This window comes from Lepidochelys kempii, chromosome 17 (assembly GCF_965140285.1).
Source record: "Lepidochelys kempii isolate rLepKem1 chromosome 17, rLepKem1.hap1, whole genome shotgun sequence".
In the NCBI taxonomy this organism is placed as follows: domain Eukaryota; kingdom Metazoa; phylum Chordata; order Testudines; family Cheloniidae; genus Lepidochelys; species Lepidochelys kempii.
The window spans coordinates 5329941-5355203 of NC_136396.1; the positions used below are offsets into that span (position 1 = coordinate 5329941).

Consider the following 25263-nt stretch of genomic DNA (forward strand, 5'->3'; position numbering starts at 1 on the left):
CAACAAGTGTTTCTTGTTATGATTTCAATTGTTCCCTATTGGATTTACAGCAAACATTGCAGCCTTTGGGCTAGTGGATGAGAACCAGAAAATGAAACCAGTTTGGAAGTGTGTATAAACAAACTAAAACAGGTTGCTGTATTCACATTCTCCAAGCTAAGTGAAATGCAAAAACCAGCGTCAACAGTGACCATGACAGTCTTTTGGTTTGAATAACCAGCTCTGTTGTTATTTAGGGACAAAGGTAACGGTTTAAGCAAAAGGGGGGACCTTATTCTCCCCAACCTTGCACCCTCCTTTTCACCTGTAACAAGTAGGGGTAAAGTGTTACTCTCTCAGCCCTGTGGGGTCTCATATTCACTTGGCATTGGGGTGGACGACTGGTGCAGGGCCCGGGGGGGGTCAGGGCCCTACTACATTTAATAGGGCAGCCTCCTGGCCTGTGCCCCTCTCCATGCTTTATGGCACCTATTCCTATACTGCCAGGGTGAGCTGTGGGGAGTCCTGAGCCGAAGCCGCCCCACTAGGCTGCGAGAGAGCAGAGCCCTGGGGCGGCGGAGCCCCCCGGGGCAGGGACCGTGTCCCGCAGCTCGTAGGGAGTGGAGACACTGGTGGGGGAAGAACGGGGCTCGGGGCAGGCCTGGGGCACCGAGTTGACCCTCAGCAGGGCGCAGGGGGTGTGTGGAGACCAGTGCAGGGGGGAGGGGCGGGGCTAGGAGATGAGGATGGGCACGGCCTGGGTAGGAGGGGGCGGGGTCACAACTTCCCCGGGCCTGCCCCATCTCCCCGGCGGCTGCAGCGCCCCCAAGTACCCACGGAACGTCATCAGCGCGCGCCGGGTTCCTACCCCGGAGGCGGGAGCGGCTGGAGTCAGGTGGTAGGTACCTGTGGCCAGGGTAGAGGGAGCCTCGCCCACTGCGGGCGGGGGGACCCACTCCTCATGGATACGGCGGCGTCGGGTGGCCCCTCCTAGCTCTGCTGTGGGCCTTGTGGGGAGTAATGGGGCCCCGCCCCGCCCCGCGTTACTGGGGCTTGGGGGAGGGGTGTCATGGTTTCTGTCCGCCCCCCTTCTCTCCCCTGGGGGTGGGGGGTTGGTGTTGTGTGTGTCATGGCTGCTGCCCGGCCCCCTCCCTCCCTCCCTCCCTCTACTGAGTGGTTGGGGGGGGGGTTAATGGTTCCTGCCCGGTCCCCTCCCTCCCTTCCCTGGTTACTGGGGGTGTCATGGCTCCTGCCCCGACCCTTCCCCTCCCTAGTTACTGGGGCTGGAGGGGGTGTCATGGATCCTGCCCAGCTCGCTCCTTTCCCAGGTTACTGTCTGTGTTTTGGGGATGAGTGAAATGGCACCTGCCCGCCCCCACCCCTCCCCTGGTTAATGGGTAATGTGGGATGGTGGGTTACATGTGGGCAGTGTACAAGCGTAGCTGTGTTCTCCAGTACACCGCTAGGTTTGAGCAGGGGCCATTTCATCCCCACAAACCCAGTGTTGTGGAGTTCAGTATTTGCACTAGTCATCCTAACTGAAGAGTTGTGTTGCCTCTCGTGTGAGACTCCAAGGTTGTGCTTTAGTGGGGTTGAATTCTGCTGTTGGGAAGCTGTCTGAAAAATGTCTTGAGCTGACTCCACCTTCTGCTAGCTCCTGAATTTCATCTCATTAGGATTAGTCTGAAAGAGGGCCTGTTTTTCTCTGTTTAATGTAATTGAAATAAAGAACACTTACTGTGTACTGTGATACAAATATCAAACATGCATGTAATTATAACATTGGGAGGTGTATTTATCTATCTGCACCACAGGAGAGCTCTCAAATTGTCGCCCCAATGGAGAGAAAATGCAGTTGCCGGAAGGAAAAAGACAAAGGAAACTCAGACTTCAGAGCCCTCCCTATTCACAGATACAGGCAGAAACTAGTTGACGCTGTCAGAGACAATTCATTTCTTATCGTGACTGGGGAGACGGGGAGTGGCAAAACTACCCAGCTCCCTAAGTATCTATTTGAAGAAGGTAACTATTTATTTTCTCCTTAATATGCTGTTGGTGAAGTCTAAAACCCTTCAGTTAGATGATACTCTTAATATACTCTTTAAAATTTAAGTAATTTTCTTGTTTCTTGCTCTCCTTTTTCCAGGAGGTCCACAAATGCTAGTCACTCTCCTCTCCAAAAATTGTTAGCAAAATAGATCAGGGAAAATATTTTAAAAATCTTTGACCAAAGATGATGTGTGTTGAACTTCACTGGTGAGTGAGAGGAGAGGGAGATACTAATCAGTGAAATCAGTCAGTGAAGACTTTAAAAATATATTAGCAACATTTAACCTACCACGAAGGTAATTCTTTGATGAAGCAATTTCTTTGCCTTTTGTAGGCTTTCTAAAGCATGGAGTGATTGGTGTGACTCAGCCACGCCGAGTAGCTACCATGTCTGTGGCTCAGAGAGTGGCTGAGGAGATGAACTCTTCACTGGGAAGCATAGTGGGATATCAGGTTCGCTTTGATGACTGCACCTCTGAGGTACGAGTTGAAGATTATTTTTTTAAAATAACATTAATAAATAATCTCTCTTAATGGAGCAAGATAAATCATTGCATTCTGGGCCCTATATAGTCTCTGTGAGGCACATCTCCATTTTAAAAGAGGTGACTGCAAGTGGTTCCATTTAATACAAATCAGGTGCAGCCCTTGAGTTCATGGCAAGTTGTCAATATGTAAAATAGAGCTATGTGTCAATACCTTTCAGTTAGGTTGTCCTTGAGCTACGTGCACATTTACATAAAGGTGCTTGTACAAAGTTTGGACGCTCATCATGATCTGTTTTGTGGGTTAGTTTAAATCTAAAATTGCTTTCTGCCATCCAGGATGTCTGTTTTAATTGCATTCTGTATGTGCATCTGTATCTGTGGTGGAGATGCAATCTTAGCAGTCTGAAATATGGCTCAAATCGATTTTAGATGCTGTTCATGATTTCATAGCATATTACAACTGAAGGATAGCCACAGAACCCACAAATTCTCATCGAGAAGGTTGTTTTTTAAACAGTCTGAATGTGCGTGGGGTAGGTGAATACTTAATTCTAATTACAAAATCACAGTTATTGGATTGTCATTAGGAGGTGATGATGAGATCACTCAATTTAGAAAAGAAGAAAAGGACAGCACAGATTAGAAATGTAGCACATTACAAATACAGTCCAGTATTTAAAACATTTCTTAAGTATTTCAGAAAACATAGCAAGTGTCTTTTGTGGCTATGGCTTAGTACGTTAATTATAGCATGTAAAGTCTCTCACTAACCTTGAAAAGTCTAAATCATCAACTTCAGTCTGTAGTCGCTTCTGATATGTGACTGTATGTAATGAAATCCATATCCAGGGCAATAACTGAATGGATGGTTAAACTATTCAGGGTACTGCAATCAAGTATATGACTGATGGCTGCTTACTGAGACAGATACTGGCAGACCTCCATCTTACCAAATACAGCGTCATTATACTGGATGAAGCCCATGAGCGGAGCTTAAGCACAGTGAGTTTTTCTTTATTTGACACACGTCATTCAGTATAACTAAAAAGAAACTTGCAGATCTGTTCTCTATAGGTTCTTATGCTGTACTCATCCCCTTAGTGTGTGAAGTGATGTGACTAACATCTGTCATTAATTTGTTCTCCCATTCCTTCTCCAAGGGGAGAAGTGTTTGCAGTGGAGTGTCTTGTTTTGGTCGGCTGGCTTTTTTTTATGAAAGTACATGTTGCTATGTATTTGTGAGAGAAGGCCAGGTCAAAGAAACACACCTCAGAATGGAAAGTGGTGAGAGTTGTGATGGTCCTTAGTTCCTGGAGGAGTTAATTCTGTTTAGTTCAGTTATAAGAGACTAAAAAGCTGGTCCTCTGCCCCTTGATAGCATCTTTCATTTTAAGGATCTCAAAGTGCTTTACGTGCTAACTAAACCTCCTGACCTTCCTGTGTGACTTACCATCATTTTACAGAAGTAATTGAAAGCTTTTAACTGAGTCATAGAATAGTTAAGTGATTTATCTAGAATCTCGTACAGTGAATTGTTGTCAGAAGTTAGACTAGAACCCAGGGGTCCTGACTCCTTTGCCCACTCTTCTAATAATTAAACGTGTTGTCCCCCTTATCTGCACCATCCAGATAGAGAAGGTCCATGTAGCATAGGCTGTTTTTTTTCTTCTTTGAATGCATTGAGGTTTACAGTTCGTATATGGGAGGTTGTAGGGCTTCTGTGTTTGCCTATTCAGTTTGGGTGACTGTCTCCACTGTTGTAATCTACTTATTCCTTCCTTTGGCTGTTGGACAATCCCCAAGGCCTTCTGGCTGGGAGTGAGGCTCTTCTCTGAAACCAATGGTCTTCTCTACTTCTGGTGTATTCTTATGACTTCACTACAGCATGAACTGGCTTCTTATTTACTGAATTTGCAACATCTGACAGTTTAAAGTCCCGTCAACACTCTTCCTGGCACTGTTAGCTGTTCTGTTCAAAAACAGCAGTCAAGCTGTCAGTTTTTCCAGCATGAAAGTTACTAGCAAGGTTCCACTGCACAAAGTGGATGGGAATTTTTTTTTAAACAAACATGCTAGGTGAAACCATGAGATTGGCTACTACCCAGCGTAGTTTGTAGCACACACGGTTTTGACATTTTTCTTTAATCCTGTTACAAGCATATTTTCATTGATACAGCTGCGGTTATCAATGTTGCAAAAAATATAACTATGTTCTGTCACTGTAAGTCCCAGTATTCTATTAAACTTTGGCATTAAATCAAAGGGATTAAACCAAAGCACATTTACACTTTACAAGTCTCTCCTGAGATGGGAGTGTGAGGGGGAAAGGGTTGCACTCTTCTGACAGTTAGCCTGTGGATCTGATTTTTTCCCACACCTCTCCCTACTTCAGTTTTTGGCATTTTTTTATTTAATGCATAATAACTGAGGAAAGAGACCACCTCTGAGTGCAGCACAAACACAAGGAAGTGCCATTTTCCTGTGGGGGAACTACTAACAAAAAGTGTTGGCACTGCTTTAAAAACAGTTGTCTTTTTGCAACTGAGGGGAGAATTAGGAATGAGAAGCAAGGTATTTTAGCTGTGTTGATTCAGCTTGCTGTTACAGAGCTGTGGAAAAAAACTTGGGTTTCTTTAAGCCTACTAAGCATTTTGTTGCTAAGCTTTAGAGAGCAACCAGAATATTTACAAGAAGGAAAAAACCTTTTAAAGCACTTGTGCCCCCAAAGCACATTGCTTAATTTTGTCCCATTTACCAGTAGCTCTGGGATAAAATCAACCCCTCCCCATGTATTTCAGTGGGCATTTGTATTCCAAAGAGTTGACTTGTGAAGGTAAGGTGACTCTTTCTTTCAGGACATTTTATTTGGCTTGCTGAAGAAACTATTCCAACAAAAGAAGCCTCCCAAGAGAAGGAAAGCCTTGAAGGTGGTGGTGATGTCAGCCACCCTGGAGGTAGACAAGCTCTCAGAGTTCTTTGGAGGCTGCACAGTGGTGGACATTCCAGGAAGGAATTATCCCATCAAGGAGATATTCTGCAGCCTGCTTGGCCCAAAGGATGCAGAAAGCTCTGCTTATGTTACAGAGGTATTGCTTATTTTCCTTTGCCTGTTTGCCATGTTCTCTCTGTTAGCTGTATGATGATGAGCTCTTAAAGAGCATTGGAGCTCATCTCTGCATGAAGAATTAAACACTTCATGCAAGACTGGTTTCTCAAGCTTCCTAGTTTTTGTGGTGGAAAGTGGGAGGAGGGAATTGATTTACACTGTCAGTTACAACCAGTGATGAGAAAAGCTCTAATTCCAGCAGATAATTCTGTCAGTGGTGCTTGTTTCAGGCTGTAAAAGTGACCCTGGATATCCACTTGAATGAGTCAGCGGGAGACATCTTGGTTTTTCTGACTGGTGAGAATTCCTTTTTACTGGAAAAACTCTATCCTGTGCCAAATAGTGGCCTTGCCAACAGAAAGAATTGTTTTACTGCTGAATGCCCAGATCATTCTAGAACAGTGGGCACTGGGGGCATTAGAGCTGTGTCTAGATGCATCACTGCAGCAATACACAACTGAGCTAGGGCACGGAAGGCAAATATAGAGAAAGTGGCTGTGGCAAACATGTAATGATTTTAAAGATTGTGAGTGGGATTTTCGAAAGGCTTAGGACCACAAGTCCCATTGAAAGATAAAAGAACTTTGTTTCTAAGTCACTTAGGCACTTCCAAAAATCCTATCCTAAAGCTGTTTGGATAGCTTTTCCAACTGTGGTTATTATATACCTCTAACATTGCCTCTAGTCCTGATGTTTCTGTCCTATCCTAATGGTCAGAAGAAAGATGCCCTAACTACCTCCCTATTCCTTTATAAATCCAGTCTTTCAGGATTTGGATTGTGTGATGGCAGTAGTCACTAGTGGTTACAGAAGTACAGAACAACAAGATCAGAGTCCAGCCCCCTACCAGGGCAGGATATAGTCCCTTGAGAGAGGTGTTATTAGATAATAAAGACTAAGCCAAAAAGTTGAAAATAAACCACATCTAGTTATATATCCACTCTTCTGCCCTTTGGAAAAGAGAGATTCTATACAGAAAGTTACACAGCTTGCCTCACTGGGAAGCAGGAGTATGAAATCTTGTTTTATGGGATTTGAAAAGAGGAAAGAAAATGACTGGTGTGTCACTTTTCTTCTGTGGACCTGTTCTTACATTCCTTGCACACCAGAACCTCGCCCTGATTTCATAGGGGGCTTTAAACAAACAAAATAATCAAGTTGATCAACTCTTTCGAATATGGGAGAGAAGATAAACTCCAGATTGGTTTTTCTATGTTCATGTAGAAGAATGAAGCAATGCATTGTATATTTGTACAGTATAAGTTTTCCCTGCTGTCTTCTGGAAGAGAGAAGCTCCTTAAATAATCCTCCTGGCAAAAACTCAGTTAATTTATAATTCAGGTTGCTGAAATAGTTAATAAAACCTGATACAAAATACATGTCAAAACCATCACTGTTGCACAGAAACCCTAAGCATAAATCCCAGTTTGAAAAGACTGCAAGTGACCAGTTAATTTTCCTTTACCCTCGCAGTTGTACTGACATCTCCATAGTATGTATAAAAGACTAGATTGTGTAGAGTTGTTGCAAACTAACAAGGTAAAGTCCTCACTAAATAGTTTATATTTTAAGTGCTTCTGTATTTTGCTTTAGGACAATCTGAGATAGAAAGAACATGCAACTTACTTTTCCAAAAAGCGGAATCTATTGATTACCGCTATGATGTGCAAGATGGTTCTGTTGAAGGTTTGCTTATCTTACCATTGTATGGGTCAATGCCAACAGGTAAGGCTTACTGAATTAAACATAATGTTATGTTTAGTTCATGCAGATTTTAGCTGCAGTTAATGGTTATATGGGACATCGTGGACAAATACTTTTATTTTGAATGGAAACAACCCAGATATTTGCTTACCTGTTTGAGAGATTAATAAAGCAGTATTGTCACAAGCTAATCATAATCTGGCCAAGTCAATTCTTGCTCGGGAACCATGAATTAAAATCCATATGCTGCTGGAAGTGGCAGTGTTGGCTTAGAAGGCAGTGCCCTTCTCTCCAGATCAGTCCTGAGTGACCGTCCTAGCATGGAAAAAGTGAATGCCGTGTTGCTGGAAGTTCAGTCTTTCAGTTTGTACCAGACCCCAAAGTTCTGACTACTTGTGGTTATTAAAAATGTCATAGTGGTGTTCACAAGAATTTGCTGGCTTTGATGTCCTGGCCAAACTTCAGCACTGATGATGACATTCTGCCTCTCTGAAATTCCCATTGCAGCCTCAATAGGAAAAGGTATTATTTTCTGTAACAAAAAAGAATTGTATTGTGTGCTGGTTCATAAAGGCAGTTGGCAAAAATCCATTAAATAGTCAGATCCTGTCAATACCTTTTCATAATGACATGTTGTCTTTCCTGTACTGAAAACGCACATAACTTTTCTTGTAAAGCTGTTGCATTCTTCTGCTTCTATCAAGGAAAATTCTTGTGTCGTAACGAGAAGCCTGAGGATTCCCTAGCTATGAGTGGATCGTCATACTTGCCGTCATACTTGTTGTAGCTACTGTCCTTCCACCTAAGGAATGGATGGAATTATTATTGTTAAAGCTCATTAACTCTGCTCTTTAACTGGCTAATGGGGGTGTTGAGTGCCAGGAAGTCTTTCTCCTTTTCAGTCCAGGGTTTGCTTTTAAAATAAAGTATAGTTTCAAAAGCTTCACATTCAATTTGTGGATAATGTCTGTTATGGGGAGATATGATACCCATTTTCAATTAAAATATGTTTGGTAGCTGTTACAAAAGGGATTTGACATAATTGCTCCGTTGTGTTGCTCCAATTAATCTTAATCAACAGTTACCTTTTTTAAAAAAAAAAAAAAAAAGATAAAAGTATTGCCAATAAGATACGTGGCAATAGGATTATACATACAAGAGAAGATACAAAGAATGTGGTGTTACACCTATATAGAAGGTGTAAATTACTGAACGAAGTCAGTCTGCGGTGTCACTGCCTAATTTTGAAGGGTTTAGAAACGCAGGCTTCATGACCCTTATAAAAACAGGTGTGTTTTCACTTCAGATGATCTTGAATGTGGTATTTAATTGTGTGGGTGCAATGTGTAGAATGCTGAAAGGCAGAATAAATATACATGAGAAGAATAGGTCAGCAATTTTAGAGCCTGGAAACCTTTGTAGGGAGTATATTGGTTGAAGACATGTGGGGAGGGTGCAGACCTTGTTCCCTCCCAAAAAGATTTGCTGAGGGTTGAATGAGAGAGGAGTTATTTATTTTTACAACACCAAAGGTACCAGGATAGTGCTTGAAAGCCATCATTATTTTATTATTGTGCTAGTGCCTAGGACCCCCCCTCCCCCCGAACGTGGCAATATATAAACACACAACAAAAAGATGGGCCATGCCCCAAAGAGCTTGCAATCTAAGTATAAACATATGACTTTAGGGGGGGATTTTGAAAGGCACAGAGGAAAGTTAGATGCCCAATTCTCATCTGTGCCTTAGGAGACTTTCAAAATAAGACCGAGGGAAATGTGGTGTTACCCAAAAAATCCATCTTATCTTAACCTACAGTAAGTATGTTAAGGTTTTAACTAATTTTGATGGGAAACTTATTCTATTGATCTCCAGTTGCTTTGGTTTCTTAGACCTCAGGTTGTTTCTTAACATGCTTTAAATCCTTCTTAAACATTCCATTTTTTGAGCTGGCATTTTGCTTGGTTCCCTACGTCTGTATTTCTCTTGCACAAGAGCTATTCAAAAGGGCTGCACTTAAAAGCACTTAAGCTAGAGACTTTCTTAAGGAACAACAGGGAAGAGGTGATGTTGTTCCCGACAAGTATATTAAAGACTATTGTAAAGCAGTTCTTGTTTTGAAATTCATCTCCTGGCTCACTTTTAGTTTTAACCCAAGGACCTCCATTAATTTTCTGTCTTTAGTGGGTAATCTTGTCCTTTTCTAGAGTAGGAATTTGACTTTTGTGCATCCTGACGTAAAGGATTAATTGATGGACTCTTTCTCTTTAGATCAGCAGAGAAGAATATTTTTGCCACCTCCTCCAGGCATTAGAAAATGTGTTGTATCCACAAACGTTGCTGCAACTTCTCTGACAGTTGGTGGAATCAGGTATCTATTTCCTGTCCTTGGTAAAAGCTGTAACCAAGGGTCTGACTCAAAGTTGCATTAGAATTGGAAAAACCTCATCCAGTTCTCCCCTTCCTGTTTCTGTTGTTCTGATCCTGCTGAGTAATTACATGCCCTTTTGCAGTAAGGTGACTCTTCTCTTTATGTAGACCAGAAATGTTTCTTAATCAGTTTAATAAATTAATGCATCGCTTTTGCTCTGGCACTCTTAAATAGGCTTAAAGAGTTCTTAATATCGGTTTATCTTATTTTGAAACCAAACCCAGTACTTTGATTCCACTAAATCACGAAAACTTATGTTCTAATAAATTTGTTAGTCTCTAAGGTGCCACGAATACTCCTGTTCTTTTTGCGGATACAGACTAACACGGCTGCTACTCTGAAACTAAATCAGTGTAATTTCTGTGTAGACAAGCCCTATATGAAGAATTTCCTCAAGGTTCATCCCATTGTAGTTCAGTAATTGGCCAGCAGAGTGAAACTATCTGCTTCCACATTTACAGACCAACTGTGTTCCATCTGACATGTTACTAATTGACTAAGGATAAGGAACCTAAGCCACTACCTGATCTAGGTCCTTTTTCCTGTATCTTAAGATATTTTTAATTTTTTTTAGGTATGTAGTTGATAGTGGATTTGTGAAGCAGTTAAATCATAACCCCAGGGTTGGCTTGGACATACTGGAGGTGGTTCCCATTTCAAAGTAAGTTAGAAGAAAGGTAGTTTACTTTCTGGTTTGAGAAAATTCCTCAGATTGCCTTTGAAAGTTGCTCTGAATGTACTGTGTGACTGCCAATTTTCCCAATATAAAGAAGAGCAGAGAGATCTTGGAGACACTGCAGCACATTTAGTTTTAATTTGCAGCTCTGTCAGGTCAATATTTAGAAAACATCAGGGATAGTAAATAAAACATTTTAGTAGAGCATGGTACATTAATTTTAATCATGAACAGTGAGGAAGAACTCACCATGTATTATCTGTAATCTGAAAATGATTTACACATCATCTTTTCGGTACTGAGCACAACTAATTGAAAGAAGTTCAGGAAGTTTTGCCCAATATCACTTCTTCATGCTGTTACATTTTGTATAGCAGGGTTCCTGTACAATATATTAAATCCTTCATCCAGAGACACACAAATTGCTATCGTTGATCATAATTATAGGGTGCTTGGCTACTTTGACATGCACAGCATTATTTTTCTTTGCTTATTTTTGGAGGAGTGAAGCAATGCAACGAGCTGGCAGAGCTGGCAGGACATCACCTGGAAAATGCTACAGGGTGTACAGCAAGGAATTCTGGGATCAGTGTATGCCTAATCACATGATCCCAGAGATAAAGAGAACTAGTCTTACATCTGTGATCTTGACCTTGAAGTGCCTTGCTGTACATGATGTCATAAGGTAACCCATGGTGGAGGCAATTGTAATCTCCCTCCTGAGTCTTGGCAATGCGTATTAGAGGGGGTTGGCACGCTATGTCATGTTGGTACCAAGAACACAGTTAGGTATCAGGGCAAATGGGACAATTCCACAACATCAACTCTTCTGTCGTTCTCCTAAAAATCTCCAGTGTTAGGCTGTGTCTTAGGCTTTAGATCTCTTTGGGGATCTGTCAAAACTAGCTCCTGAAATAGCAGTAATCTTTGTTAGTGTTTTAAAGGAGCGTTGTTGAGGTTTGTATGCCTAAAACTTGACCCTGGTGGAATAATTAACGTGAAGGTCCCATGTGCAGGGTGTGTGTGTAAATATAGATATATTTGTGTGTGCAGACAGAGCTCTTTTGGGATATGGAAGCTATTTCCTTCATTAAAGAGAAATGTGTAACTATTATATATACACGTGCACATACAGTTTCCCCTTGGTTGTTGACCTGTATTGAAGGATTCCAGGAGTATTGTAATATATAAAACACTTATAGCTTTAACCAACTACCTTGAGCCCAAGCTGTGGAATTTATCCAGCCTTTCTGTTTGTAGGTTCCCCTATTTGGACTGCCCTGAAGAGAGGCATATTTTAGAGGCTCTTAAGCAACTTTACCAGTGTGATGCTATTGACAGGTAAAAAGGGCAAAAACAAACTTTTTACCTTTTCAACCTTAGTACTTACAAAAAGTTTTTGTGATTTAATTTTGTACTGTTAACGAGTTGCAACATAAAGTAGATTATTTTCCTCAGCAGTAGAGCACATATATTAGTTTGCGCATGAACTTAAATATTTTTCAGTCTGAAAAGAATGTTCTGATCCAAGAGGAAGGATGGGCCACTGGTTGGGGCACTAACCTGGGACTCAGGAGACCTGGATTCAGTTCCTTGCTCTGTTCCAGATTTTCCTGTGTGACGTTGGGCAAGTCACTTAGTCTTTCTGTGCTTTATTTCCCCACCTGTAAAATGGGGAAGATAACACCTCACAGGGCTGTTGTGAGGCTAAATATGCTAAAGTGTGTGAGATACCCAGACATAACAGTAATGGGTATGGGGCCTATATGATACTTAAGAGAGTAGCACACACACATCTTATCCTAGGCTTCTAAGAATTCTTCACACTAATCCTGCACTCAAAACCCCCACTGACAGTGCAGATGGGACAGGACGTGGGCAAGCTGTGGGAGAGCTTAGGCTAGAGGATCATCTGCTGTCTGGATTTGCTAGGCCTCTGTCTCTTCTGGGCCTCTGGGGAGTGTGTGTTTGTATAAGAGCCAATGAAGGCTCTGTTGGAGATGTCCTGGCTACTTGGGTCTTGTACCTATGTTCTGGCCTTACAGATTGAGTCTGTTCAATCTGATGTTTGAATCTTTTCCTCCCAATAAGGAGAGGCCGCGTGACAAGACTGGGAGAGTTTTTGGTGCAATTTCCTCTCCCTCCAAACCTGACCTGTGCTGTCATAAAGGCAGCTTCTCTTGACTGCGAAGATCTGTTGCTTCCCATAGCTGCGATGTTGTCTGTGGAAAATGTCTTCATACGGCCTGGTAAGAAACCCCATTCTTCAGAAGCAGGTCCTCAAAAGTTATGAATTGTATCCTGAGCAGAATGTGTGCTGGGAGGTGGTTGGTCAACACCCAGTGCTCAGTCTGGAGAACTTTGTCCTTAATGTCCTTTTGCATTTTGTCTTTCACTTCTTCACTAGTTTTCCATTCCTAATGTCATTAGTTATGTGAAGCCACAGCTCATCACATACACACACTTCAGTCATCAGTAGGAATCATCATCTGGGAATCTCCAGCAAAAGAAACACAAGCTCCTATCACTTGAGCTAAAAGAATGACTCCCTTGAGCTGTCAGTAAGGAGCAAGCTTGTACCCTCAACTAGCCCAGTCACCAGAGGGAGATATGGCTGCATACCCTAAGCCAGTGTATTTCGTAAACGCTGTCTGTAGCAGCTTGGGGAGCGTCACTGTTGAAAGATGCCGTTGCAATTGGCAGGCGCAGATCTAGTATTGTAACAAAAAATAACACCTCATCAGATGCTACCTGGATCCACTTTTGGTCAATCTGCAGAGAGAGACCAAGAGCTGACTAGATTAAAAGAATGAACTTGCCCTAGAAGTGTTCCCTCTGGGGCAGGATTATTAGTCTGTGTGGGGGGAGCATGAACTGCTGCTGCTGGTCCTATGCCAATTCTGCGACTAACCAGAAGATTTAATTCTGCTGGGCTTTCAGATCAGAACCTTTCACTAGCACTGAGCTCACTTGCTTTTTAAAAAAGTGTGTGTAGCAAAGTCTTAGGGAGAACTTTGTCCTTTCTGCTCGTGTTCATTGTCAGTGTCTGGTTATCTCTGTAACGTATTAACTCGTTTTTGTTGATACAGCGGCAAAAGCCAGTTCAGACATTCAGCACCTTGAAAGTGAGCTATCAGAGGATTTTTGCTGTTGGATGGTACTCTGCAGTTCCTCACACTCCCATAGACTTGATTTTTGCTTTCCCATTCTCCCTCTGGCTCCTTTTGCAGCTTGTTCACATTTCCTTTTCAGCCAGCTAACAAACTAGTGCAGGGACTCCAGTCCCTGTTATTCAGTGTACCTGTCAATCTGGAAACAAAGGATCATGGCATAGGCTCACATCCTGCAAATACTTACTCATGTGCTTAAAGCTAAGTGCATGAGTACTCTTGTTGACTTCAGTGGAGCCACATGTGTTTGAAATTAAATACCTGAATGTATGTGTGGTCAGGGCCTGGGGAAGTGCAGCAGCATACTGCATTGGCCTAAAGTAGCCCATATCTATCTATACTTGGGGTTGGGTAGTCCTTTGGGGCTCAAAATTTGAGGTCAAAGTTCTGAAATGTTATTTCTTTGGCATGACACCTTCTTTGCAGTTACATGAAGGTTTCTGTGGACTCGTGGGTTGAGTTTTATGTCAAACTATTGATTTATTTTATCTGTCCATCGCCATGTTATCTGGACTTCATGACATAAGTTAGGTTCAACAGGGTAAATGAAACTGCCCATGAATAGCAGCAGCAGGCCCTGTTTTTTTGGTCTCATCTGAAATGTGAGGGCCTGCTGCTCAGATGATGAAATCTTCCACTCACTTGATTTCTAGAAACTCTTTAAACTCTGGTTTCAGAGTAGCAGCCGTGTTAGTCTGTATTCGCAAAAAGAACAGGAGTACTTGTGGCACCTTAGAGACTAACCAATTTATTTGAGCATGAGCTTTCATGAGCTACAGCTCACTTCATCGGATGCATTCAGTGGAAAATACAGTGGGGAGATTTATATACATAGAGAACATGAAACAATGGGTATTACCATATACACTGTAACCAGAGTGATCACTTAAGGTGCTCTATTACCAGCAGGAGGGCGGGGGAGGACATTTTGTAGTGATAATCAAGGTGGGCCATTTCCAGCAGTTGACAAGAACATCTGAGGATCAGTGGGGGGTGGGGGATAAACATGGGGAAGTAGTTTTACTTTGTGTAATGACCCATCCACTCCCAGTCTCTATTCAAGCCTAATCGTATCCAGTTTGCAAATTAATTCCAATTCAGCAGTCTCTCGTTGGAGTCTGTTTTTGAAGTTTTTTTATTGAAGAATTGCCACTTTTAGGTCTTTAATTGAGCGACCAGAGAGATTGAAGCGTTCTCCAACTGGTTTGTGTTCATTTATTCTTTTACATACATTGGTGAAACTGGACAGTCTCTACGTAAAAGAATAAATGGACACAAATCAAGACGTCAAGAATTATAACATTCAAAAACCAATCGGAGAACACTTCAGTCTCTCTGGTCACTTGTTTACAGACCTAAAAGTGGCAATTCTTCAATAAAAAAACTTCAAAAACAGACTCCAGCGAGAGACTGCTGAATTGGAATTAATTTGCAAACTAGATACAATTAACTTAAGCTTGAATAGAGACTGGGAGTGGATGGTTCATTACACAAAGTAAAACTACTTCCCCATGTTTATCCCCCACCCCCCACTGTTCCTCAGACGTTCTTGTCAACTGCTGGAAATGGCCCACCTTGATTATCACTACGAAAGGTTTCTCCCCGCCGCCCCCTTGCTGGTAATAGCTCACCTTAAGTGATCCCTCTGGTTACAGTGTGTATGGTAACACCCATTGTTTCATGTTCTCTATGTATATAAATCTCCCCACTGTATTTTCCACTGAATGCATCCGATGAAGTGAGCTGTAGCTCATGAAAGCTTATGCTCAAATAAATTGGTTAGTCTCTAAGGTACCACAAGTACTCCTTTTCTTTCTTTAAACTCTGTTGCTTCTGTATATTTTCATGTCGTCATTCTACATGACAACTCAGAATTGATCATCAGAGAGAACAATACTCACTTACTTTCCCAAGGAGAGAGTTTAGCACTTGCATCAAAGCTACATCTCTAGTGCTGGCTGACAGTTTTAATCACAGCCTTAGCAGCAGCTTCATGTTCTCAGAAGTGGGAGAGACAAAACTGAGGCCGGGGGTGGGAGGGAAAGAAATGAGTCTTAAAATAATCTAAATAAAGAGCCAAGACTTTTAGCTGCACCTTAGAGAGATTATAGAAAACTAAGGTAGGAGTGACAAATGAAAATTGAATTTGTTAAAGTGAAATATAACTTAGTATTTCCTCAGGTGACCTTCTGAAACAAAAGGAAGCAGAACTCCGCCACCAGGAGCTGTCATTAGAGGCAGGAGGATGCAATGATTTTGCAACCCTTTTAAACATCTTTGAACAGTGCAAATCAAGGTACTTATGAATAGGTATTTATTCAATACACAGAAGATATCAACTGGGAGTTCTATTGTACATTTATTGTCTAAAGCCCATCTATATGTACATGTGCTCATACCCAGATGCAGATTTTTGCATACTGTAATATATGTACAGTACAAGGAATCTGCTGTCTGAATTTACAAAATATCTGAATGTTTGTCTTCTGTGTACAACCATAATAAAAAATAGCAACTTTCTGCCTTCCACTTACGAAAGGCCTCATTATAACACCAGTATCTCTATTCCTAGCAAGTCTCCTGTAGCTTGGTGCCAGAAACACTGGGTCCACTTCAGAGCTTTAAAATCTGCTTTTAGTGTGGAAGCACAACTTCAGGAAATAACCAGTAAGCTTAAACAGGTGAACAAACTTCCTTCTAATGTAAATTAGTGGTATTTGTCTTTGCACAAGTGCCTGTGTTAGATGTGTACTGCAGTATGGAGTCTTCACTAGATGGCCACCATCTTTGTCCTAATCTAAACTCATTTTCTTAGGTTTTTTTTTTTTTTAATAAGTACACACCTCATTGTAGCCTAATCCTAAATTTGTGGTGTAATGGTAGGAACGGACAAAAGGAAGGTAATATAAAATAGCTGACTATGAAGTGTGAAACACAAGGTTTAAGCTCCTGAGTGGGGAAAAGTGTGACCAATTTTCCTTTAACAAAGACACTAATCCATTTTGTGCTGCTCTTTATACAGCTGTCAGACTTCCCAAGAGAGCATTTTGATGGCTCCAAAAATGAGATACTCCGAAGATGTCTGTGCACGGGGTACTTCACCAATGTAGCCAGAAGGTAAGGAGTGGAGTTTTGGGAATTGCATGGAAAAGATTTGCCACATTTGTTAGTATGTGATTATAAATCAAAACAAATAGTCGCAAGACTGTACCACAGCTTATTAAAAGGGTCAACTTCACTTGTTACAGCAGGAGAGGAGCTGTCAGAGTGCAGGACTGGGAGCCAGGAGTCTTAATTTCCAGGGCCAGCTCTGCCACTGACTCTCATTGTAATTTTGGACAAATTATTTAACTTCTTGGTATCTCAGTCTCCATATCTGTGAAATGTGGGGAGATAATACTTAATTACTCACCTTGCAGGGGGCTTTGGGAAGCCTAGCTAATATTTGTAAAGGGCTTTGTGGATGTCAGCATGATCATCTGTCAGCAAGATGGAATCTAAAACCATATTTGTCACAGAATCAAAAGTTTGGACTGAAAAGAGAGTTAATGATGTATAAAGAGATGTTTTAATCCGTATCTAGTTTTTACACTTATTTCTGGAAAGTTTATTTTTTCTATGCAACCATTTTCTCCTATCCTGCTGCTGCTCTTTTTAGATTATGTTGCTGTCTAAGCACAGCTAAGCATGTCACTGGATATAAAAATATTCCTCATGCTTTTAGGTCCGCAGGCAGGACATTCTGCACGATGGACGGACATGGTAGCATAGTCCATCTTCATCCTTCATCAGCAGTAAGTTACTTACTTCTGCTAATAGTTGTCTGGGTGTTTTTTTCAGGTAAATGGGAAAACAAAGCAGGCTATGCAAATTGTTTCCCTGATCTTTGGCTTGCTTGTTCCTGGTGTAAGATTGAAGCTAGCTTCTGGCCATATGGAATATTGTACACAGCCTCCATACTGTAAGACACTAGCCTATACCACATCTTTCCTTAGGGAGTCGCACAGAATCAGAATCCATACAAATGTTTGGTTTGTGAAGGGAATGTAATCTAGTGGCTATAACCCAGAACTTGAAAAGTTAGTAGATCTGAATTCGGGCTCTGACTCTCACTGACTTTCTGTGCAATTTTGGGCAAGTCACTAACTTCTATACCTCAGTTTTCCCGTCTGCAACAAGGAGATAATTATTAACTTACCTCACAGGCTTTTTTAAGAGGATTAATCCATTCATGTGTCTGAAGTACTTGGAGATCCTCCTCTGGAAGATGCTCTAGAAATGAAAACCATTATTGATAAATGTTACTGAAGGCAACTCTAGGTTCTGAATTAGTTTGGTTAAAAATTGGATGTTTCAGCTTTCCAAAGTAAAAGCCATAGGAAGGCATGAAGGATTAAATATAACTTCTCAAAAGGGAATGTGGAGGAGAGCAAGACAAAAGGGTTTAGCTGTTAACCAGTTTGTGGCAAGAATCTGAATTAGGACCCGTGTTTTTTCTGCTGTCAATCTGCAGAGCACATTTATTGAAAGAAAATCAAGATAGTAATCTGAAAAAATGTGAATAACTTTACCTTTAGCTCCATGACCAGGAACTTCAACCTGAATGGATCATCTTCCATGATGTCCTGGTCACATCTAAAATTTATGTGAGGATGGTGTGTCCTATTCGCTATGAGTGGGTCAAAGACTTGTTGCCCAAGTTACATGAAATTGATGTGTATGAACTGAGCAGTGTGGCACGGGAAGAGGTGACCGAGGAGGAAATAACCAAGTGGAAAAACAAGGAAGACCTCAAACGACAGTATGGTGAGCAAACTGGACTTAGCTTTCCATAAACCTGAATCAGAAATTGACGACTGCCTATTTTCGCCATATTAGGGGGCTGTGAATGAGAGAGATGGCATAAGCATACTGAGTATTGCAGCATCTAGGCTAGTGACTTCATATTTGTTAACCTGGCCACACCTCTTTTGATTTTTGTCTTCTGTCAGTAACATTAGCTGTGCACACTCCTGTAACTGGAAGAAAAGCATTTTGAACATGAACACCTATTTTCACAAGTTACTTGAGGTTTGGAAAGGGTATTTCCCCTACTGTAGAGAGTATAATTATTTGTTAACCTGATATTGTCAGAGAAAAATTCCAATAGCTACAATATTACAGATGAGAAAGAAAAAGGGGTAGGGTGAGGGGGGAGAGCATCAGAAATTCATTGTCAGCAAAGTAACGTCCACAAAGTTTAACACCTGATTTAAAAATAATGGTCTGTGTTTAATTAAACTGGTGCATATTAACTGATTCAGCAGCTTGACATTCTCTGAATTCTTTTGTCAGCGGGTTCAGTAGAGAAGCCAAGTACTGAAAGGGCCCTTTCACCCCTGAGCTGCCCTTTCCAGACACGGATTTGAGAGACGCTGGCAGGGCCTTGTGAGGGAATCGTGAACTGTCACAGCCTGTGCTGTACCTGACCTGTGGATAAATAGGGAACTTCAGGCTTCAAGATAGCATGTTTTACCATCAGTACTTCCCTTAATTAAAAGAGTAATTGTAAAAAAAAAAAAAAAAAAAAGAAAAGAAAATATAAATCAAAATCATTTTAATGTTATGACAAATAATTCATGTTTCTCCAATACAATCAGGCAGGTGAAGTCATCCACTGCCATGATCTGAGATAGCTCAGTGGGAGCAGGAGAGAGTTTTCATTTGTAAGAGAGAAGTCCTGGAAGAGGGATCTACCTCCATTTTTATTTTCTTCTCCTTTCAAGATAAATCCAGAAAGGCATTTTTCCCAAGCCTTTTGTATTTTTTTTCAAAATGGAAGAGGTAGCATAGAAAAGTAACAAATGCATAGAACTTGAGGCCCAAAGGCTCAGTTACAGTAAAACCAACATGATCCAGATATATTCTAGGGGTGATCGCACGTGCAAATATTGACAAGAGGGTTGAGGGTAAGATTTTTCTATAACTTAAGTGTAGCTGGATATACAGTATATTTGTCTTTGAGACTTTAGTTTTTCCATAGAAAGGACGTCCTAGTTACTTTGCCGTTTGTCTCTTCTGGAGGTCGTTGGATCATCCATTGGCATGACTGAGAGCAGCACTTGAAAAATTTGAGCTTCTGTTGGTTTTAGTTGATCAGCTAACCCTATGAGTGTGAAGTCGGGGGGTGGAAGTGGCATTTATGACACACAATTGTACTGTTTTGTTTTTCTGTAGAAAAAATAAAAGATGACTCTGCAAAGAAGATGGAGAAAAGGAATGATGATAAATCAATACAGGATGCCCGAGTGCGCTACCTCCAGAGAAAACAGCAAAGGGCACAGTGTATAAATGCCACGCTAAAGGAGATAGGCTAGTACAGCAATGAGTGCTCTTGCAAAGGCACTCAGTGCAATTGCTTGTTGATAAGCTTGCTGCATAAACACACCAAAAAAAAAAGAAAAGGTAAGAACTGAAGGAAGTTGCCAGTTCACATGGAGTCTGTCTGCTTGGGGGCACAAACCTGATACTCCTTGCTGTTTTTGTGACAGACAGTGAGGAAAGGTTAATGAGCTGAACTTTCATTGCCATGTGTCTTAGGCAGTAACTTATTCACTGCAAATGTGGCTGAAGAAGCAGTATTTACAGCCTGTTCTGTGTCACTCAGTTGGAATTGGAGTTGGCCACTAAAAAGGGGCATTGTGTCAATGCAATTTTTAGTCGCATTTTCTTGAAAACCTTGTGAAATAGAGTATAACTGTCCAGTGTTACATTTTTAAAAATATATATATTTATTTCCTTCTGTAAATTGTTGGCTTATAGGACCTGTCTGGTGTGATTGTTTCACTAAATTATGTATAATAACCGTTTTTAAGTTGTATAGTACTTCATGTGCTCTTTTAACGAGGGAATAATAAGAATCCAAATTAGAAAGGTTTATGTCATTTACCTATGTTGTGCCTCATGCAGGATCATTACTTGCTCTGTATTTAGCTGTACCATACACAGTGATTGCTTTGGCATTAAAATGTCTCATTTGGATGAAGTTTTTTTGGTAAATGGATGTTTGCGTTCTTGCCATCAAGGCATGGCCTGTTTTGTCATAGGGAAGTTGCCCCGCATTGCTATCATCTAGTTGGCAAAGAAGCAGCAGTCTGTCCATTTCTCCTCTCCAGATGGTTACATCCCACAATCCACCAACAGGCCACCGCCTCCTCAGAGCTGTCTGATTTAATGTTAGAATGTTTTTTAAATGATGGTTTGTGAGAAGCATTTATGGGGTAAAAAAGATGGTGTCTACATCCTTGAATTAAGGGTAACTGTGGAAAGATGCTTCTTTTCTCGACGTTTGTTTACTTTCTAATATTTGTCATGAGTCTGTGGTTAGGCTTGGTGTAGGGCATTAGGAAGGGGTGTAATGTTTTCCTGCTGCTGATAAAGTTGCTTAGAGAAGAAAGCTATTGTGTGTGGATGCCCCCTTTCTTCAAGAGCGCTCTGGGGCTGGACTAAAAATCAAAACAGTCATTTGAAAATATATGCAGATTGGTTAGATATTGAGAAGCATGCATCTGGCTGCCACCTTTTTGCACCAGTTCATAATATGACCAAACCACGCTGCCTGAGGTCAGGACTGAGTGAATGTCACTAGCAGCCGTCTCTTTATAGACGATGAAAAAAATGTGGTGGACAAGTTTTCACAAAACAGATGGCTTCCTCCTCTTACGATAATCCTATAATGTCTCATTAAGGTGAAGTCGTTTAGATATTAAGCGCCAGAAGGAAGGGACCATGTCTTCCTTTCTGTAAAATAATGAACTTTGTATCAAACCACTATTGCAGGTAATCAGCTCCAAAAAGGATAGCGTAACATTCCTACGTCTGAGCTCATGTTTCTTGTGGATTTCATTTGTGGGTAGTGTCCAGCTGTGCTCTCTTCTGTCCACCCTCTTTGCTAATTGGTTGAGACATTTTTCATTATTATTTATTTCTATTATTGTAGTGCCTGGAAGCCTCGTCTGCTAGGTGCTGTACTGCCAGAGAATAAAAAGACAGCCCCTATCCCAAAGAGCTTACATGAAACCAAGGCTGATTCTTCACAAAGAGTCTCCATTCTACTCCGATAGAAATCAACAGCAAAACTCCTGTTGGCTTCACAGGGTGGTACTGAGCACCTACATTTCCGGCTCCCTTTAATGGGAGATGCAGCTGCTTAGCTCCTCTCGCAGGTGTTTCTATTTGTGTCAATACAGCACCACTCAGTTACAAGACAGTGACACTGTTGGAACAGTGCAGCATGCAAAGCCTTAGAACAAAGAGGCTTCCCTGGTGTTATAGTCTGAAGGGGTAGACTTGATGGCGTTTGTGGAAATGAATGCTTACATGTGAGTTGTGTAATATTTTTAGGCCTCTAGACTAACATTAGGAAGTAAGGTTTCAAAAGCCTGCAGGATACTAATTTGGATGAGATTGCAGGAAAACACTGTCTTGCATAAAAAGCAGTGTATCTAGTATACATTGTACTGCAATTTGTGATCAATATTAAAATTCTGTATTTCTGGCAGGGCCCATCATGTCTGGTGTGCTTTCCAAACAGAGAAGGAAGCATGATCCCTTCATCAAGGAGCTTTACAAGCTATAGAGGCTACAGAGTACTCCCTATGCTGCTCTGCAAAGGACAATGTTAACTCGCTGGATTGTAAGAGGCTTAGCTAAGGCTATATTACAGATATTAACAGTAATAACAGGAGCAAGAGCTAATGCCTACAGATTGTGTAAGTTGCAGCCATATTGCCTTTAACAATGTGAAATTCAGTGCTGCCCACGACTTCTCTAATTCCCTTTGTGTATACCAACTGCAGAGATAGCTGCAAAATGAATGCCTTTCTCGTTCCTACGGGGATGAGTGAATCAATATATTCTTGGGTGAGATCAGTGTAAGTAGTAGTATGTCTAAGGCTCTTGCTTTGTTGTGTTTTACAGTGTATTCAAATGGAAGAGCTTTTTGTTCTTTCACAGTCATTACTTCAGTATGTGCTCTTTAGCAGCCAGCACTCTGTTCCTTGCTAATTTGATAGGTTCCTCCTTGCTTTTGCAAGGGGCCTGCAACCCAGTATCATACTGTATGAACGTGAATGCACTTGCAGTGTCCTTTCAGATGATGTCTGTACCACGTACTGAGTCTGACATTTGTAGGTATAACACACACTCCTACTCAGGGCCCATGTCCCTCCTGACATATAGTTATGCAGAGATTTCCTTTGACTTCCTTAGTAGCAATGAAGCATCCTTTTTTTAACTTGAAAAATGACATCAGTATCCCTGATTTTTCAGGCACAAAGTCCTAAACAAATAGGAACCAATTGGTTTCTTGCTATGGAAGAAGTGTTTGCTTAAAAAATAAAGTTACTGAGGAGCTATATTACATTTGATTTTTTTATCTTTCTAACTGAACACATCTGAGCCTCATCTCTTGCTTGTTAAGCCTTTTTAATCTATTAAATTGTTTTGCAGTTCTGGCAAATAGGCTTGAAAATGTGAATTTAAGATCCAACTATACAAGAAAGTAGCACTGCACCATAAGCCCACAGCATAAGGAAAATATTAATTTAGTTTGACGTGGTGTCCTTAACTTACCCTCTTTAATTTACTCTATTTGTTTGGCTACAGTAGTACATATGGTATGTAAGATCCTCTGATAAAGGACCACATGTGTTGTAATGCATTGGTTAAAGAGGCTATAACAGCTTTAACTCAACATATCTTATGTTTTTATGGGGTTAGGTTACAAGAGGATTTTTTCTTATTTTTTTTAAGTTACTGTACGGGTAAGTTTGAAAATTTTCGTTATTGCCACTGCATACAGCAATAATGTTTTATTAAAAATCCCTCTGACAAGACCTGGAATTGTAGGGGACACCTGAAACCTTGGAATACTTTTCATTTTTATATAATTTTCTATAATTTAAAAAAGATCCTGGCATGTGTTTCTGTGAAGGAAAGAGATGAATGTTGATTTGCTATATGGTCAGAATTGTATTTTGACCCTTTTCCTGCTTGTTATGAAGAACTGCTGATCCATGCACTGTAAATTAAAACTTTATATTCCATGAAGTGCAACAGGTTTATTTCCTAATCCAAAGTGGAAAGCAGAATGTGGTCAGACTCAAGCAAGCTAATCTGGAGGGCGCACACAGTGGTGAACTTGGAGAAATCTCTCTCTGAGAAGGAAAAATATTGATTGGGCTCTGACATCTTTAGCAGCTTGTGGATGGGGATGCAATTTATTGAATAAGCTTCTGAAACACATTAGAAATTGCTGGTTTGTGCTCTCATGCAATGACCAGGGGAGACACTTGATTTATAAAGAGAATGGGCTAGAAAACATGTATGCCCTACAGGCGTTGAGATCGGCTTATGGAAGCAAATCTTCAGATTGCTGGCAGGCAAGCTAATGTCATTAAAAGGTCTTGAGAAGTTAAATAGCAACCACGTCCTGCTTGAAGTAGAAAAGAAAAATGCCATAGACAAAGAATCCTCTTTAGGTAGGGAGTGCCCCTCATGTGACTTTCTTCTATGGGTTTTTTTGTTTTGTTTTTTTTAAATAAGGACTTTTTTATCCAAACACATTGCAGGAGGTGAGCAGAGCAAAAGTCAAATGGAAGCCGGTGCTGGCCTGTCAAACTGTTACTGTATCATAGCAGCTGTGGAGAGAATAAAATCTGGCCATTTATTTTGTGCAGAATTACAATGTGCGGAATGTTGAGTGTTGGAGGGCTTTGTGTGATCTGTGTGACGCACTGTGGCTATCCCTGAACTAGACAATGTGGACACTTTTTTCTTTCTTTCTTCTTCTTTACATTCTGTCTCATAGGTTCATAGACAGAAAAGGCCAAAGATGTAATTGAGGCCATCTCTTGCAAGTATAATGGTCTGGTTCCCTGATAGAGCACGTAACAATTTTCTTTTTAATGTTTACATTTTCCTCTGTAGCAGAGATAGAAGTGGCCTTTAAGGGGCTACTCCTCGTTGTCTTCTTCAAAGACTGACCTTTGCATTCAGTCTCTCCTGAATGTGGACACCAGTCGCCTAGTGTAGTTTCAGAGTGACAAAAGCCAGTGTGCTCAGTCTGTGTACAGCTGTCATCCACTCTTTGGCATGAAGATGTTGATCAGTGATGTCAGCCTGAGAGCTTTTAAGCATTCCGCTAAAGCTGCTGTTGTTCATTCTGTCTGTTACACACACTAGAGCAGGGTAGCATTGCCCCTTTTCAGCCTGCAGGACTAGTCAAAGTTCAGAGCAGGGGCGATGTTCCAGTTGGATGTAGAAATTGATGGAGTCTGGTATTTTCTTTGATGCCATCTTGTTCATTTACAAGGAATGCAACCTCCTGCTTCTCTGCAGGAGGAACCAAGACCACGAAGACCAGTTTCTTAGCTTACAGCCCTAGTCTCTTTACCAAACAGACTCAAACATGCTCTCTGATATTTTTTTTTTTTCCCCCTCTCTCCTCTTCAGGGACACATTGCTCAGAGACTACTGCTTGGCTTCCTTGCATTTTGCTTCGGCCTCTGGTTCTCAGTTTCTATAAGTTCCACCTTCCATACCTCCCTATAGCCATACTCAGGAAAAGCCCTCCAGGCTTGCCCAGCCAGTCCTAGCCAACTCCCTTTTGCCTGAGGTGGGG

General features: G+C 41.2%; 1 protein-coding gene and 1 long non-coding RNA gene across 10 annotated transcripts in view; one reads left to right on the forward strand and one right to left on the reverse strand.

The window, feature by feature from the left end:
• DHX40 (DEAH-box helicase 40) overlaps nucleotides 1–24566 on the forward strand; it is a 58094-nt gene extending 33528 nt beyond the window's left edge. For 3 of the 9 annotated variants that reach the window (XM_073315186.2, XM_073315182.2, XM_073315185.2), the window contains exons 2-18: nucleotides 1794–2001; nucleotides 2363–2508; nucleotides 3399–3518; nucleotides 5372–5602; nucleotides 5853–5919; nucleotides 7216–7347; nucleotides 9596–9695; nucleotides 10330–10416; nucleotides 10934–11116; nucleotides 11692–11772; nucleotides 12523–12680; nucleotides 15783–15897; nucleotides 16174–16282; nucleotides 16624–16718; nucleotides 17326–17395; nucleotides 18179–18407; nucleotides 19818–20625. In XM_073315186.2, coding sequence (XP_073171287.2) covers nucleotides 1818–2001; nucleotides 2363–2508; nucleotides 3399–3518; nucleotides 5372–5602; nucleotides 5853–5919; nucleotides 7216–7347; nucleotides 9596–9695; nucleotides 10330–10416; nucleotides 10934–11116; nucleotides 11692–11772; nucleotides 12523–12680; nucleotides 15783–15897; nucleotides 16174–16282; nucleotides 16624–16718; nucleotides 17326–17395; nucleotides 18179–18407; nucleotides 19818–19957 — 2247 coding nt within the window. In that variant the 5' untranslated portion in view covers nucleotides 1794–1817 and the 3' untranslated portion in view covers nucleotides 19958–20625. Of the gene's footprint in view, nucleotides 1–802; nucleotides 878–911; nucleotides 981–1793; nucleotides 2002–2362; nucleotides 2509–3365; nucleotides 3519–5371; nucleotides 5603–5852; nucleotides 5920–7215; nucleotides 7348–9595; nucleotides 9696–10329; nucleotides 10417–10933; nucleotides 11117–11691; nucleotides 11773–12522; nucleotides 12681–15782; nucleotides 15898–16173; nucleotides 16283–16623; nucleotides 16719–17325; nucleotides 17396–18178; nucleotides 18408–19817; nucleotides 20626–21579; nucleotides 21962–22141 lie in introns of those variants that run through there. The other 6 variants (XR_012155360.2, XR_012155361.2, XM_073315184.2 and 3 more) reach the window with 6 other exon arrangements.
• Nucleotides 7632–18222, reverse strand: LOC140899543 (uncharacterized). The gene is made up of 2 exons (XR_012155379.1): nucleotides 17800–18222; nucleotides 7632–8128 (listed from the first exon to the last, which is right to left on the reverse strand). It is a non-coding gene; the product is annotated as an uncharacterized LOC140899543 (long non-coding RNA).
• Nucleotides 24567–25263: the final 697 nt, after the last annotated feature.